Source organism: Mobula hypostoma, chromosome 12 (assembly GCF_963921235.1).
Source record: "Mobula hypostoma chromosome 12, sMobHyp1.1, whole genome shotgun sequence".
NCBI lineage: Eukaryota > Metazoa > Chordata > Chondrichthyes > Myliobatiformes > Myliobatidae > Mobula > Mobula hypostoma.
The window spans coordinates 22703577-22721690 of NC_086108.1; the positions used below are offsets into that span (position 1 = coordinate 22703577).

Consider the following 18114-nt stretch of genomic DNA (forward strand, 5'->3'; position numbering starts at 1 on the left):
TGATTTTCTATCTTGGTTTTTAGATGATTAAGTTTTAATTCCTACAGTGGTCAAGGCCATGTTAAATTGTTGGCAAACCTACTCTCTGCAATTAAGATCAGGTCACCTGGCTGAGATCAAATGCCTCAACACAAATGTGGGAATTAACCCTTGGTCTACAGGATTCAGTGTTGCTTCATGCCAAAGTGTGGGTCAGGTGAGAAGAAAAACAAGGCAAACTGAGTAAGATTGGAAAGACTACAGAGTTGGTCACTGCGACCGGCATGACGCTGGCTGCTGGCAACGTTCACTGGCTGGGATGAGTGGAATGTATCAATCAGATGATCCTAGAAGTGCAGTGTGGTTAACATTGTGAATTACTGCTTGTGTAGATTGGACGCAGAATGTAACCCATACTCCTATGCATTGATTTTAGTGGGCTGAATTAACAGGTAAAAAAGTGCCATTTTCTGTTTCAAATGCTTAAATTCCATTCCACTTTGTTAATTCCATTTCCAAACATCATGTCTTTTACCTCTGAAAAATCGAGGACTGATTTGCTTTCTCCTTTTGTTGGAAGTTCTTGCACAAAGTTCATGAAAACACATGCAAGATTCCCAAGATTGAAGCAAAGAGTAGTTTGATCTCTTGTTATCTCAGAGGAAAGAAACCAGGTGCCCAGATTGCATTCCTGAAGGACAGACGCTCGCCTCTATTCACTGACAATTGGGAAAGGTATAATTCCTTTATTGCAATCTTTATTTTCCCTTTCCTGGCATTGGAAAAATAGTGCCATCTCCTCTCACTCCCCACCCCCCTATCCCCGCCACCGCCCTACCCCATGCCCCCAGCCCAGAGTTCACACCTCGGTGCTTATCGCCCTGACGCTTGCAAGTGTCTCCCGCACCGTGTTCTGGTGGCTCACCGGGAAACCCTGGAGCGAGGACATTTTGAAGGGTGGCCCCGGCTCCTTGTAGCGGGCCGGGATGTAGGAGACGCGTTCGCCTCCGTTGCGCATCTCCTCGGCGGTCCGGATGTAAAAGGGGGAGCAGTCAGGGCATGAACCCCTCGCGGCCTCCTGGCTCGCCTCCACTGGCGCGGGCAGCTGAGTGAGCAATCCGTCCACGGAGTGTGCGTTGCAGGTGTTGCAAGCAAAGCGCGGGTGAGAGTACAAATCTGAGACTTCCTCCTCATCGTCTGATTCGTCCTTCTTGCAACAATAATACTGGCGGAGAGAAGAAAAAGAAAAGGAGAGAGGACTCAGAATCTAGAAGCAAACCAACAGAGTTTGCAAAATCAGGGAGAGTATATGTCAGCACCCTTAGCAGCATTGTTATACAGAGTGATCGTGGGGTCCAAATCCACGATTCTTTGAAACTGGCAACATGACTGGGTAGGGTGTGTGGCATGCCCTACTTCATTGGTTTGGGCATTGAGTATAGGAGTCAGGAAGTCATGTTACATCTGTATAAAACTTCGGTTGTGTGAGTATTGTGTGCAATTCAGGTTGCTCATTCTAGAACGGGCACGGATGATTTGGAAAGGATGTACAAGAGGTTTAACAGGACGCTGCCTAGCTGAAAGGGTATGAACTGTAAGGAGAGACTGACAAACTTGGGTTGTTTTCTGTGGAGCTTGGAAGACTTGATAAAGGCTTATAATATAGGCACCGAAAGAATCTTCCTCCCAGGTAGAAATGCTAGCGGGCACGCATTTAAGGTGAGGGGACCAAAGTTTACAAGAGAAGTGCAGGGCAAGCTTTTTTTTTCCCCACACAGGGGGTACTGGATGTTTGGATCAGTCCCCACAGGTAATGGAAGCAGATACAATAGTGGCATGTAACAGGCTGTTAGACACATGAACATGTGAGGAATGGCAGAGTATGGATCAAGTACAGGCAGAAGAGATCAGATTTGGCAGAGACATTATGGTCTGAAGGGCCTGTTTAATTGTGGTACTCTTCCATGTTCTAAACAGCCCTCTGACTACATCCCAGCCAATCTCTCACCTTGCACTCCAAATAAGTTTCAACATCCTGGACTCTCTAATCCAGATCTAAATGAGCACCCAGTAATTAAACATCCTTGTATTTGCTGGACTACATTTACAGCTAGGCTAGCTATATCATCATTTAAGTCAGGGATTCCCAACCTGGGCTCCAGTAAGGGTTGGAACCCTTCAGCCAATTCAAGTTTATTGTTGGAGCACAAGTATACAAGGTGCAGGGACAATGAATGAATATTTGCAGCAGCATCTGAAGGCTGCATTCCTTCTCTTCCTTCCATGCTTCTGCTCGTTTCACTTTTTCACTGTGATTGTCCTGCAGCCCTCCCAAGTTCTGTGTTGTCCTCCAACATTGCCTGTGAGGTCTGATTTTCTTCACTTGCTATCCAGTGTGCCTTGGGAGTTTCTTCCCTGTGCTTCTTCACCAAACTCTCCCTTTGATAAGGAGTTGCCTATCATCATTTTGCCCAACTCCTTGGTTTCCCCTGCCTTTAATATTTCCCTATGCCATTCCTAGGGACATTATAACTGGTACTCTCCGAATTCAAAAGGGCCTGCACATATGGCTGAGGATAAAAAAAAAAGAGTCTGGTAAACCTTGATCCCTTTTTGGGCTCCTGACTTTACCTGCAGAAACAGTCAAATTTGTATTGGGGCTCCTGGCTACAACAGACAATGTTCAACATGGAGGTGACTATTGAGGCATAAGCCATTGTCCTACTGGCTATAAATGCAGCAGAAGTCTCACACATCTGAAATCAGCTCCAAAATGACAGTAGGCAAGTATCAGCATTGCTTGTGCTTCTACGTCAGATGTTGTGGGTTCACCTCTGGTGTTTCAGTGCTCAGTCCAGGCTGCTATTCACTTCCTGTGTAGAAATGCACCAGGACTGGCATCCATTGGACTAGCTGTTAACCTCAATCTGAACTCTCAGTTGGACACATTGAAGGAAATCAATGTTATCTTGAAAAGGAGTCCTGACAACATCTCCAGACCAATATCACTATAAGAGGGGTTATTTGCTGTTTGAGGAAGTATGCAGAATGGCTGCCTAATTATCTTCCTACAGTAAAACACTGGCTACTGGCACTGCTCAGTTTGTGAAATATACACAAGGAGGGCAGGAATTGGATCACTGCTAATGCAGTCAATTCAATGCTGGCTCATAGATCAATCCAATTCCCATTAATTTTCCCAATGACCTCTCCTCCTCAGCTACCCCCAAAGGTGCCAGAGGTAAGGACAACAAAGAGATGTTCACAGGAAGCAGAGGAACAGCTATGGGACTGCTTCAAGTTGGTTTTCTGGGTGATTTTCAAGGACTCATCAGATGGCTGCCATGAACTTTGTAAAGACTCTAGTGAACGAGTGTGTCTCCACAAAATCATTTAGAATCTTCCCCCTACTAAAAGCAAAACATTCACAATTTGCCGAGGGTAAGATTGATGGCATTTAGGACAAGCTTTTCAGAAGAGTACAGAGATCCAGGCATGAAACCTGGGGATGCCATCTCATGCGCAGAGTGGTAGTTCAGGACTAAACTTGAACCAATGCTCAACTACTGCCTTAATGCCTATCATCCAGCAGCACTTACATCCACTGTGATGAAGTGCCTCAAGAGATTGGCCATGAAGCGTATCCTCTCCTGCCTGAAGAATGACCTGGAATCCATATTAACTGATTGTTTGGCTGACTACAGCTCCAATGCACTATTTAAGTTTACTGACGAAAGCGCTGTTGTTGGCCGAATCAAAGGTGGTGACAAATCGCCATATAGGAGGGAGTTTGAATATTTGTTTGAGTGGTGCCACAATAGCCTCTCACTCAACATCAGCAAAACCAAAGAACTGATTTTTGAGTACAGGACGAAGATGCTGGAGGTCCGTGAGTCATGAGGAGAGGTCAGTAGTTTCAAATTCTTTGGTATTAACATAGCAGAGGATCTCTCCTGGGACCAGCAGATAAGTGCCATCAGAAAGTAGGCATGAAGGTGCCTCCACTTCCTTAAAAGTTTGTGTGGATTTGGCATGTCACCAAAAGCTTTGAGAAACTTCTGTGGATGCATAGTGGAGAATATCACAGCCTTGTATGGAAACACCAAAGTCCAGGAATGGAAAGGCTAGAGAAGGTGGTGGATACAGCCCAGTCTATCACAGGCAAAGCCCTCCCCAATATTATGTTTGCAGGGAGTGCTACCACAAGAAAGTAGCATCCATCATCAAAGATCTCCACCATCCAGAACATGCTCACTTCTCATTATTACCACCAGGCAGGAGGTATAGAAGCCTAAGGTCCCACACCACCAGTTTCAGTAACAGCTATTACTCTGCAACCATCAGGGTTTTAAACTGGTTTTGACTAACTTTCAAAGACTCTTTACAACTCGTGTTCTCAGTGTTATTTTTATTTATACAATTTCTCTTCTTTTGCCAACTGGCCGTCTGTTAGTCTTTGCTTATATATAATGTTTCATAAAATTCTATTATATTTCCTTTTTCCCGTAATGCCTGCAAGAAAATGAATCTCAAGGTAGTATATAGTTACACATACATCTTTTGATATATATGCACTTTGAATTCCACTGCTTATGCTCTAGGGGCAATTAATCAACCAATTAACCTACCAGCTTGCATGTTTTTAGGATGTGGAAGGAATTGAGTGTCCAGGGGCAACCTACATGGTCACTAGGAGAACATGCAAACTCCATAATAGACAACACCAGAAGTCAGGATTTAACCTAGGTCACTGGAGCCTTGAGGCAACAGCTTGACTAACTGTGCCATAGTCCTGTTTCAAACATAAAGATAATCTAGCCAGCAGCCAGAAAGGAATGTGTTACAAAGCAATGTTCCATAATTCAGAAACTCTTAAATGTATTTGCATTTTGTCTCTCCAGCCCTCAGTTAGTGACACGTACTAACTCACCTGGAGTCTACAGTAACAGAGCACACCTATGATACAAAGTAGTATCACTGTTGCTAGTATTCCACCAGTGATAACAACAGTTCCAGCTGTCATCCGACCAGTTCCCCATCAAACCCTAGAAAAGCAAAGGGAAGACATGGTGAGATTGGAAGGAGTAGACGGGGTGTAGGTATATAATTTGGTAGTGGGGAAGAGGGAAGGCCAACCTCATTCTAAAGATAGATTTACATATGTCTTCCTTTCAACAGCACCTCCCAAACCCACAAGTTCTACCCCCAAGCAGCTAAAAGGCACATGGGAACCCCAGGATTTCCTAATCCTGAGATGGAAATATATTGGAATTCCTTCATTAACACAGTATGTGAACACTGGGATGCCCTCCCACACATTGTAGGGATATCTTCACCAGAAGGACTGGACTGTTCTGAGATAGCAACTTGGCACAACTTTCTCAAGAGCCACTAGGGACAGGTGACAAAAGCTGGCGATAAGAGTTATAAGATGGAGGACACAAGAGATTCTGTTGATGCTGGAAATCTTGACTAATACACACCAGATGCTGGAGGAACTCCGCAAGTCAGGCAGCATCAATGGTGGGATGAACAGTCATTGTTTGATTCTTTTATTGATTGAAATATAACGTGGAATAGGGCCTTCCGGCCCTTTGAGCCCCACTGCACAGCAATATCCTGATTTAATCCTAGTCTAATCATGGCGCAATTTACACTGACCAACTAACCTACCAAATGGTACGTCTTTGGATTGTGGGAGGAAACCAGAGCAATCAAAGAAATCAGAGCAATCAAAGTGGCCATGGGAAGAAGGTACCCACTCCTTATGGACAGTGGCGGGAATTGAACCTGGGTCGCTGATGCTGTAAAATGTTGTACTAATGACTATGCTACCATGCCACTGAGATTTTTGCCACTGGGGTGATGAGTTTTGGACCGGGACTCTCCGTCAAACACTTGCAGTCAAGATGGCGCTGACCTGCAATGTTTGTCAACGTCATGGCTCAGACTTAGCTGTCTTTTATAGGTCCATAACGATGGTTTTTGGGACAGTGCAGGGAATTAGGGGTCAGGTTAGGGTTTAGGGACAGTGATGAGGGAGAGTTAGAGGTCAGGGGCTGTAAATAAATAGTTAGGGCCAGGAGCTGGAAGTTGGAATCCAGGTCAGAGTGCTCTGGGGTCAAAGGCTAGTGATCTCTAAGAATGGAGGTTGGGTACGCAGGTACTGAAGATGAAGACCTGTGATCCTTTAGGTCAAGGACTGTGGTTGACTGGCTCATAGGACAAGAGCCAGTGATCTTTGGTGCTGTTTGGAGGGGCTAAGGAGGTTTTTGTTTTGCTGTTGTTGTGTCTATCCAGTATGCTGGCTGTGTGTTGTTTGCTGACTATTTTGGGCATGCTATGTTGGCGCCACTTGCGGGCTGCCCTCAGCACATCCGTAGACTGCGGGGTGGGTTGTTAACACAAACAATACATTTCATTGCACGTTCAGTGTCACTCTTGGGACTGTCACTCTTGGGTAGGTGGGACTGTAAATTTAGTCATTTCCATCATGGATACTAGCCTCCATAGTATCCAAGACATCTTCAAGGAGCGATGCCTCAAAAAGGCAGTGTCCATCATTAATGACCTCCATTACCCAGGTCATGCCTTGCTCTCTTTGCTACTGTCAGGAAGGAGGTACAGAAGCCTGAAGGCACACACTCAATGATTCAGGAACAGCTTCTTCCCCTCGGCCATCCGATTTCTGAATGGACACTGAAGCCAACAACACCACCTCACAACTTTTTTTTATTTCTATTTTTTCTCTACTTATTTAATTTAACTATTTAATATATATACTTAATGTAATTCACAGATTTTTCTATTATTATGTATTGCATTGTTGCAAAGGCAACAAATTTCATGACATATGCCAGTGATATTAAAGCTGTTGCTAATTCTGATGGGATCGAGGATCAGTCAAGATCATATTGAATGGTGGAGCAACTCTAGGGGCCAAATAGCTTTTTTCAATATTTCTCTCCCTACTTCAATGCACAAAGGACTCCTCCTCGGTATCCCTCAATCTATGACCGTGGAACTGATTATCAGATATTGCCACATTAATGTTTCTGGATCTGACAATTCAGGAAGTGTTGCTGCAATTTAAATGACTTAATTGGCTCTGAAGAGCTTCAGTTCATCTTGAGATTGTAAAAGTGCTACAAAAATGCAATTTTATTAACACCAAGTTTTCTTCTCTGCTATTCTTATGTTAAATAAAACCATCCACTAATTTTATTTAATACCAAGTATCCTTCACTAATGGATGTGGGCACGGTTGAAGAATTATTTATTCCTTCTTTCCTAATTTATACACTGCTGGCCACCATGTTACAGGAGAGATGTGGATGCACTGGAGGGAGTACAGAGGACATTGACAAGGATGTGGCCGGAATTGGAGAATTGTAGTTGTGAGGAGAGATAGTATAAGCTGGGGTTAAAAAGAACAGGAAGACTGAGGGCTGACCTAATGAAAATGTATGAAAGCAATGATGAGCCTGGATAATGCAAGTCCCGAAGGAAAGGGGTGACAGGGGAAATGGGAAATATAAAGTGATTGGTAGAAGAGTCAGAGAGGCGATGTTTTCACCCAGAAGAGGGAAGGAATAAGACCATAAGACATAGGAGCAGAATTAGGCCATTCAGCCCATTGAGCCTGCTCCACCATTCCATCATGGCTGATCCCAGATCCCACTCAACCCCATACACCTGCTTTCTCGCCATATCGTTTGATACCCTGACCAATCAGGAAACAATCAAATTCCACCTTAAATATAGGCATGGAATTGGCCTCCACCACAGTCTGTGGCAGAGCATTCCACAGTTTTACTACCTTCTGGCTAAAAAAAAATTCCTTCTTACCTCTATTCTAAAGGGTCGCCCCTCAATTTTGAGGCTGTTCCCTCTAACTCTGGATACCTCTGCCATAGGAAACATCCTCTCCACACCCACCCTATCTAGTCCTTTCAACATTTGGTGGGTTTCAATGAGATCCCTACGCAACCTCCTCTGGATTCCCTTCAATGACAACACATCCTTTTTGAGATATGGGGCCCAAAACTATTGACAGTACTCTAAGTGTAGCCTGACCAGTGTCTTATAAAGGCTTAGAATTATCTCCTTGCTTTTATATTCCATTCCCCTTAAAATAAATGGCAACATTGCATTTGCCTTCTTTACCATAGACACAACCTATAAATTAACCTTCTGGGAGTCTTGCATGAGGACTGCTAAGTCCCTCTGCACCTCTGAAATTTGAACCTCCTCCCCATTTAGATGATAGTCCACACTATTATTCCTTTTACCAAAATGCATTATCATACAATTTCCAACACTGTATTCCATCTGCCACATTTTTGTCCATACTTCTAATTTGTCTAAATCCTGCTGCAATCGCATTGCTTCCTCAGCACTATCTACCCCTCCACCTATCTCTGTATCATCCGCAAACTTTGCCATAAAGCCATCAATTCCATTATCGAAATCATTGACAAACAATGTGAGAAGAAGCGGTCCCAATATTGACCCCTGCAGAACACTACTAGTCACTGGCAGCCAATCAGAAAAGGCTCCTTTTATTCCCACTCGCTACCTCCTGCCTGACAGCCTTTCCACTATCCATGCCAGTATCCTTCCTGTAATGCCATGGGACTTTATCTTGTTAAGCAGCCTCATGTATGGTACCTTATCAAATGTCTTTTGAAAACCCAGGTAAATGACATACACTGCCTCTCCTTTGTCCACCCTACTTGTTACTTCCTCGAAGAACTCTAACAGATTTGTCAGGCAAGATTTCCCTTTACAGAAACCATGCTGACTTCGACTTATTTTATCTGTAGTTTCCAATTACCTCGAAACCTCATCTTAATAATAGACTCTGACACTTTCCCAGCCTCTGAGGTTAGGGTAACTGGTCTATAATTTCCTTTCTTTTGCCTTTCTCCCCTCTTAAAGAGTGGAGATACATTTTCAATCTTTCATCTCTCTGGTACTATGGCAGAGTCAGGTGATTCTTAAAAGATCATGATCAAATCATCCATTATCCCTTTAGCAACCTCTCTCAGGACTCTGGGATGTAGTCCATCTGGCCCAGGTGACTTATCCACCTTCAACCTTTGAGTTCGCCTAGAACTTTTCATTTGTAATAGCAATGTCACTCACTCCTGCTCCCTGACACTCACAGACCTCTGGCACACTGCTTGTGTCTTCTACAGTGAAAACTGATGCAAAGTACTCATTAAGTTCATCTGCCATTTCGTTGTTCCCCATTTACTACCTCACCAGCATAATTTTCCAGTAGTCCAATATCAACTCTCACCTTTCTTTCACTCTTTATATAACTATAAAAATTCTTAGAAATGCTTTATATTACTGGCTAGTTTGCCCTCATATTTCATCTTTTTCCTTCTTATAGATTTTAAAAGCTTCCCAATCATCCAACTCCCAGTCACTTTTGCTACCTTATATTCCCTTTCCTTGGCTTTTATGCAGTCCTTAACTTCCTTTGTCAGCCACAGTTGCCTACCCATGACACTTGAGAACTTCTTCCTCTGTGAGACCTATCTATTCTGCGCCTTGTGAACTATTCCCAGAAACTTCAGCCATTCTCTGCTCTGCCGTCATCCCCGCCAGTATCCTCTGCCAATCCACCTGGGCAAGCTCCTCTCTCGTGCCTCTGTAATTCCCTTTATTCCATTGTGATACTTTACTCCATGTGACTTATGTTTCTCCCTCTCATCTGGACCTGGAACTCAATGGCTGGAAGGATGGTGGTGGCAGCAACCCTTCTCAATTTTAGCTGTACTTGGATATGAATTGGAAGCGGCATTAAGCTGAACAACACACAACATCTTTGGAAAAGAGAACAGTCGATGTTTTGGGCCGAGACCCTTTGGCAGTCCATAGATGCTGCCTGGCCTGCTGAATTCCTCCTGCATGTTGTGTGTGTTGCTTGGATTTCCAGCATCTGCAGATTTTCCCTTGTTTTTGTTTCAGGCTGAACAATTGTTTCTGGACCAGCATATACCACGATGGGCTGAATGACATCATTCACTGTTGTAATTTATTTTATAAATCTATGATTTTACACTGCCATAATTTTGGAGAGTGAAGAAAAGGATGATTTCAATTGTTTGGTTGGGAACTCAGTGTCTGCCAATTGATGTGCTGTTGTCAATTCTGTTCGCTGAACTCCGCAGTACCACAGAGTACCTCATGGTGGCGGTATAGGTGGCAGTTTGAGAGCCAGGCCTTACAAAGCCTCTGTTCATGTGTAGGATCTCTTCTGATTAAAAACGCAACATCGTCAGAAATTTGAAATCTTGGATTGCTCTCCAGAAATTCAAAATACAAACAAAAAAATCACTTCACTTCTGCGGTAATGCAAGAACAGTTGAAATTATGTAACACTAATGCATAAATAATATTAAACTCATGCTTTGGCCGTTTGTGGTATGCATTGACGCAGCTAGTCGCCTTTTACCAAGTACCCATCCAACTTTCTATGGTGACTGAATCTGCCAGAAGAATGATTTTTACCTTCTCCGTCAAAATCTCTCATTTTTACAGCCTCTCTAATGTCACCTCATAAACTACGACTTGAAGAAAACAGGCTTAACCTTCATCTGTTCACCTCATTCCAGGTAAAATCCTCCACACTTTTAGAGGCATTTAAATTTTATGTGAAATTGTTACCCAGACTTGTCCTCGATATTCCAGCTCAGGGCCAGCTAGCTATTTCTAAAATTCTAACACCATCTCTTTGGTTGGTGGTCTGTTCTGTTTATAAACCAGAGTAACTCAGATACTACTGCTTCATAAATTTGAAGTACCGTACTGTGCAAAATTCTTAGGCGCAAATTTATAGCTAGGTTGCCTAAGACTTTTGCACAGGGCTGTAGAAAATGTTAATGTATTGCACCATACTACTGCTCCTGCAAAAAAACCCCGAATTTCATGACATATGTGAGTGATGATAAACCTGATTCTGATGTGGGTCTCTGTTGTAGACTGAGAGTGGGAAGGGGGGCAGGGAGAAGAAATCATGGGTGGGGAAAAGGGATAGGGATAAGGAGCGGTAGGGAAGAACGACAAGCATCAAGACACATTATATAATGATCAATAAACCAATTGTTTAGAATCAAATGACCTTGCCTGGTGTCTCAAAGCTGGGCATGTCTGCACTCATGACTCTCCCCCCACCCCCACCGCCCTGGCACTCCTTCTCTGTCACCCTCCCGCGATGCTCCACCTTCGCCATTCCCAACATCCTTTGCTCCCACCAGATTTAGAAACTTGCTCTCTGCTCCACATTGACAAAAGTCCAGAATACCTTGCAACAAATCAGTCTGCAAACTAGCCTATCACATGAAAACTGTGAGTCAGAGTAAAAAAAACCTTTCACTGGTCCGGTATTTTTCAACCTTCAGATCCTTCCCCTGCTGCCTCTTAAGTAACTGATGTTCTAGTTGACATGGAGGGTTTAGTGTCTCACTGTTTTCTCCTGTCACTTCTAATACAAAGGCTTTCTCAAATGTGCCTGTTTTTCTGCTATCTTTCAACAATCTGAAACATCACAGCCTGATTTATCTCGCTTAGAACTTAATATGATTCTGGTTTACTGAAATATAGTTAAAGCTATGCCTCTTCACTCCTCTCTGATCATTTGTGGATGTTTTCTAGCCTACTTAGAACATTGTTATTTTTCTTAAAGAGCAAAGTCTTTTGAATTCTTCCACTGCCTCAGTGAATTGCTCCCATTTATGAAAATCCTGTTTCTCTTGTTCTTTGGAAAACCATTACCTTAACCATAATGATAATCCCTTACATCACCACTTGCATTTATTTATGTTCTTGGATTCACACAGTCTCTTTTGACCTCAATGCAAAATGTGTTTTGTCATAGAGGGATCCTCACAGAGTGTATTTCTAATTGATGTTTCCTCTGTGATATTTCCCTTCTCCAAATTATTGTTTCTGCCTGTGATCTGACAGATCCGACACGCAACTGAGCAGGATATATCTAATGGTCATTTTCTCTTTCACCTCCTCTGCTGTTTTTCTCCATGCATTTGTTACATATTTAACCTGCACACCTTCCTAAACTGCACGTATGCCATGTTAGGTGCTCTTGCTGCCGGGTTGCAATGCAAACACATCGAACAAGATCTCAAAGAGTAGTTCGTAGTCTTTCTCCCAACTCTAGATGCTCCCACTCTCAAAATCTAAACTCAGCCTCACCTAATCACAAACCCTTGTTCAACTTGGTGCTCCCATTAACTCTACCTTTTCTGAACGTGATATCTTTCTTCCTTATTTCTCAAGAGAAAGCAAGGTAGGAGCAAATTAGATACTGGAACTTTCAGTTGATTTGTTCAATCTTACAATGCATATGGGAACGTTGAGTGCTTTTTAATTTAAAATGCTATCCTAGGTAATGCATGGAGATCCATATATGATATACCCTTAGTATTCAAAATCACTGAAATAGTGTTAACATGTAGAGTCATGGAATCATATAGCACATTCAAGAAACTTCATCCCATTCATTACCATCACTCACTTACTCCAGTCCTACACTAATCCCATTTTATTCTCTCAACACTCCTGTCAGCAGGTCTGGGATTCTGCATTGACCAGCAACTCTATACTAGCACTAGTGAGCCATAGAGAGATATAGCTCTCAAGGTGGCCCTTTGGCCCACCAACTCTGTGTTGACCAACAGCCACCCATTTTCATTATTCTTACAATAATCCTATTTATTCTTGCTACATCTACATCAGCTCTCTCCATATTCCACCACTTACCTATGCACAAGGGTGGGGATTTACAACAGCCCACTAACCTACCAATCTGCAAATCTTTTGGATGTGTAAGGGAACAGGAACACCCAGGAGAAAACCATGCAGCCACAGAAAGAACGTGCAGCCTCCACACAGACAGCACCAAAGGTCAGGTTTCAACCCTAACACTTCGCTGCTGTGCCTACATGATCATTGAAAACGAGAACTGTAGATAGATTTGTCCCCATGTCAATACTTGCTGATGCAGTGCTGCAGCAAGGGGGCCACCATCATTTGCAGGATGTGGTAAACTAAGACCCTTACAATCTGCTCAGCTGCAGATGAAAGATCCCTCAACACTATTTCAGTGAAGAGTAGGGAAGTTCGCTCCTGTAGCACACCAAATAGTCATTCCCCAACCTAAAGCACTAAAACAGGTGATCCCTCTATTATCCTGTTATTGGGATCCTGCCATACCCAACAAACAGAAGTTCTGACACAATTACCATCCAATTCATTGAAATATCGACCCTTGAGCTGCTTCCACAGATGCTGCCTGACCTACTGAGTTCCTCCAGCAGTTTGCTTTCTGGCCCACGTTCTAGCAGCTGCAAACTTTTGTGTCTACAACAGATTGGACTTTGTTGTAACTGCAGTCAGCTGGCTCTAAAGTACATTGGATGTTCTAGGGTCATGGAAGATGCTAAACAAATGCAAGTATTTCCATCTTCTTTCTATTGTTTACACTCTATCTTTAATAATGCCTGCAGGGCAGAGACTTTGAGGCTTTACATGAATATTTTATTTATATTTATGTATTATGATTCATTTGATCCTCTCAACTTGAGAACCAGTGACTCATGCAAGTGTAACTAATTGTTTATTTTATGATTGTCTAGTAATACTATTCACCCTGTATTCAACAAAATCAAGGTGCTTCTCTTAAAGTCAATCTCCATTGCCCCAAGGCCTTTAATTCATTAAGAATTCATATGAGCACTTCTCACTGTACAACGAATAGTTCCATTTTACAGCATCACTTCAGTTCCCTTTCTGAAGTACCTGAGAAAATCTTAATTCAGTGCAATTCCCGGGAAGGCAGAGCCTAAGGTGTATTACTAACCAACTCTGCTGAACACTCGTAGGCATCCAGACCACTGTGTGCCACCTGTTCCTTAACTACCATCCATAATATCCATAGGCTCCAGATTAGAAGCTTAATATGAAATCAATTGGTGCGGAATTTATTTGCTTTCAGTTTTTGTTTTTCACTTGAAGTAGACATTATGGTTCAACGAACAACGGGCTGGAAGAATTCAGTGAGTTAAAAGGTGTCAGTCCGGGGGAAGGAACCGTGGATTTCTTGGGTCAAGATCCTGTATTAGGACTGAGAGTGGAGAGGGGAGACAGCAAATATAAGGAGGAGAGAAGGTGTGGTGAGACATGGGTTGGTAGGTGATAGGTGGACTGCAGAGGAGTGAGTGATGAGGAGATGGAGCTAGGTGGATGGAGGGGAGTTCAATATAGAACATAGAACAGTACAGCACAGTAACAGGCTCTTCAGCCCACAAAGTTCTGCTGAACCAACTAAAAAGTAAATTTTAAAAAACCAAAAAGCTAATTCCTCCTACCTACACAATCTCCATATCCCATGTTCCTCACATTCATGTGACTATCCAAACGTCTCTTAAGAGCTTCTAATTATTTTCCTCCACCACCATACCAGGCAGCGCATTCCAGGCATCAACCACTCTCTGAGTAAAGAATATACCCTCCACATCCCCTTTTAACCTACCCCCTCTCAAGTTCAATGCATTCCCAGGTTTCTACCCTGGGAAAAATATACTCTGTCTGGAGATGTCGAGAGAGCTGCTGTTTCTTCTGGTGAGTTGGAAGGTTCATGATAATTTGGCTACTGCAGAGCAAATGGAGGTTAATTGACAGGAATTCTTTCACTGCTGAATCTAAGGATTAGGGTAAGGTTGCCTGGAGGACTTGGAGGAGGAACGTGAAGGGAAGCTGGGAGAAGCTGGGAGGGTTGTGTCAACTTCTTGAGGTAATCAAAACTATAGGCTTTTTCCCAGGGCTGAAATGGCTAACACGAGAGGGCACAGTTTAAGCTGCTTGGAAGTAGGTACAGAGGAGATGTCAGGGGTAAATTTTTTATGCAGAGAGTGTTGAATGTGTGGAAAGGGCTGCCAGCGACAGTGGTGGTGACGAATACAATAAGGCCTTTTAAGAGACTCTTGGATAGGTACATGGAGCTTAGAAAAATAGAGGGGTATGGGTAACCCAAGGTAATTTCTGAAGTAAGTACATGTTCGGCACAGCATTGTGGGCCGAAGGGCCTGTATTGTGCTGTAGATTTTCTATGTTTCTATTAATGAAAGCAGGGTTTAGATATTGTCTACATGCCCATTAGTAAGACATTTGACAAAGTTCCATATTGCAGGCTTGTTCAGAAGTATAGGGCACATTGGATCCAAAATTGGTTTGGTGATTGGAAGCATAATGATGGTGGAAGGTTGCTTTTCTGATTGAAAGTCAGTGTCCCTTGTGCACAGTGGTGTTTGATGTTGGGACGTTGTGCTTGACATATATGCTAATGACTTAGATGTGAATATAAGATGTACGATTATTCAGTTTGCATATGACATGAAAATTGGTGGTGCTGTTCTCAAAGTCCAACCCTACGTCCCCGTCATGAAAGGTGGAAATGGGCAAGGTCGGCATAGGCCAATCCCCTGTACAGTGCCTGCAAAGAATTGCAGAAGCATTGATGAACTCCAGCCATACCATCGACTTCAGAGGACGATAGAGATGGGAGGTCAGTGACGGCCTATGTTCCACTGGGAGCTAAGGGTCTAAGAAAGTGTGTAACTTCATACTGAGGAAGTTTATCTAAGGCAATAGATCTGGTGGAATATGATCCCAATAAATGTGAGGAGATGCATTTTTGGAATGTATATAGCTAGGGTGCTATATAGACTTTTGCACAGTACAGTACTGTATTTGTCAATGTGGAGTGGCGAGCGAGTTTGGAAATCTGGTGGGAGCATAGGATGTTGAGAAAAGTGAGGGTGGAGTGCTGCAGGAGGGGTGTGGGACAGGTGCAGAGAAGGAATGTTGAGGGTGGGTGGTGGCACAAGTGCAGACACACCCATCCTGAGACACCAGGCAACGTCATTTGATTCCTAACAAATGGTTTATTGCTCATTTCAGAATGTCTCTCTGGTGCTTCCCGCTCCCTCCCCTCTCCCTTCTCCTTTTCCCAACCATGAATTCCCTCTCCCTGCCCCCTTCCCACTCTCAGTCCACAATAGAGACCCATATCAGAATCAGGTTTATCATCACTCACATATATCATGAAATTTGTTTGTATTTGTGGCAGCAGTATAGAGCAATACACAAAATTATTACAGTACTGTGCAAAAGTCTTAGGCTCCCTTGCTGTATATATGTGTCTAAGACTTTTGCTTAGTACTGTACATAGTAAATAGTATGTTGCCTGGACTGGAGGACTTTAATTATGGGAAGAGATTGGATTGGCTCTGTTTTTTTTTTCCTGGAGTGAAGGAGGCTAAGAGATGACCTATAGAGATATATAAATTTATAAGAGGTACAAATAGGTTAGATAGTCTGAGCCTTCTTCCCAAGGTAGAAGTATCACAAGCAAATGGGCTTATGTTTAAGGTGAGAGAAAAGTGTTTTGATAGGATCCGAGGAAAAATGACTTTTTACATGGAGTGCTTTGTATCTAGAACATGCTGCTAGAGGATCATAAGACATAGGAGGAGAATTAGGCCATCTGGCCCATCAGTCATCCATTTGGTGAGTAGTCTTGGGACACATAGCTGAGAAAGGATGTGCTGGTATTGGAGAGAGTCCAGAGGAAGTGTATAGGAATGAAAGGGTTAATGTATGAGAAATCTTTGACTCTGGGCCTGTACTTGCTGGAGTTTAGTGGAATGAGAGGGGGATCTCATTGAAACATATGAACATTGCAAGTCCTAGATAGAGTGGAAGTGGAGAGGATGCTTCCAATAGCGGAAGTGTCTAAGCCCCGCAGGCGCAGCGTCAGAGTAGAAGGATGGACGTCCCTTTAGAACAGAGATGAGGAGGAATTTCTTTGGCCAGACGGTGGTGAATTTGTGAGATTCATTGTTACAGATGCTGTGAAGGTCAAGTCATTGGGTATATTTAAAATGAAGGCTGAAAGGTTCTTGATCCTTGATTAGTAATGGCATCAAAAGTTATGAGAAGAAGGCAGGAGAACAGGGTTGAGAGGGATAATCGATCAACCATAAGGCACGATGAAATTAGATATAATGACTCTATTGAGAGATTATTAGGCAGGTGTTGTAGTTGAGTAGACCTAGAGTAGGGTTTCTGTGCATGGGCAGAAAGTTGGTATGTACATGATACACTGAAGGGCCGGATGGTGTGCTGTACGGCGCTACAAACCTATCAACACTTGAGACATTCTCTAGTCTGCATGGCAATGGCAAGCGGGGACAGGGAAAATAGGGGAGCCCCCTCCACTTTCGGTCAGGCATTGGGACAGAACTAGACACTAGACACTAGAATACTACAGCACAGTACAGGCCCTTCGGCCCTCAATGTTGTGCCGACCCATATATTCCTTTAAAAAAAACGTACTAAACCCACACTAACCCGTAACCCTCTATTTTTCTTTCATCTATGTGCCTGTCCAAGAGGCTCTTAAATATCCCTAATGTTTTAGCCTCCACCACCATCCCTGGAAAGTCATTCCAGGTACCCACAACCCTCTGGGTAAAAAACTTACCCCTGATGTCTCCCCTAAACTTCCCTCCCTTAACTTTGTACATATGCCCTCTGGTGTTTGCTAGGTGCGATGAAACTCGGTGCACATCTCTGTGCTTTCCTCTGTCAAAACAAGCACAGCACACGAGCAGATGGTACAGCTTCCATTTGCAGGGAATCCATTCAGTACCTTCACACTGTAATGTACCCTGCCACTGCAATTAGAGCTCTTCCAGGAGCATGAGGGAACAGACTGGCATCCTCTGCAAGAAGACTGATGTACACTGCTGAGAAATGACAACTGGGAGAACACTGAGCCAGCAGCTATATCTACCTGATTTATTGTTGGTGCTGGTTTGGATTGAAAGGTTAACTTCAGTTATGCACCCTGATCTAATGCTTGGCCTGAGATAAATAGGGGTGGGCATGATGGGATCTAATGCTTGGCCAGAGGTCGGTGAATTTGTGGAATTTGTTGCCACATGCAGCTGTGCAGGCCAGGTGGCTGCTTGTACTTAAGGCAGAGATTGATAGGTTCTTCATTGGACATGGCATTAAAGGTTATGGGGAGAAGGCTGGAAA

General features: G+C 43.3%; 1 protein-coding gene across 1 annotated transcript in view; it reads right to left on the minus strand.

The window, feature by feature from the left end:
* Positions 1 to 837: 837 nt before the first annotated feature.
* Positions 838 to 18114, minus strand: part of LOC134355122 (protein FAM163A-like) — a 267860-nt gene continuing 250583 nt past the window's right edge. The window contains exons 4-5 of the mRNA XM_063064875.1: positions 4910 to 5024; positions 838 to 1204 (exon numbers count right to left, since the gene is read on the minus strand). Coding sequence (XP_062920945.1) covers positions 839 to 1204; positions 4910 to 5002 — 459 coding nt within the window. The 5' untranslated portion in view covers positions 5003 to 5024 and the 3' untranslated portion in view covers position 838. The remainder of the gene's footprint in view (positions 1205 to 4909; positions 5025 to 18114) is intronic.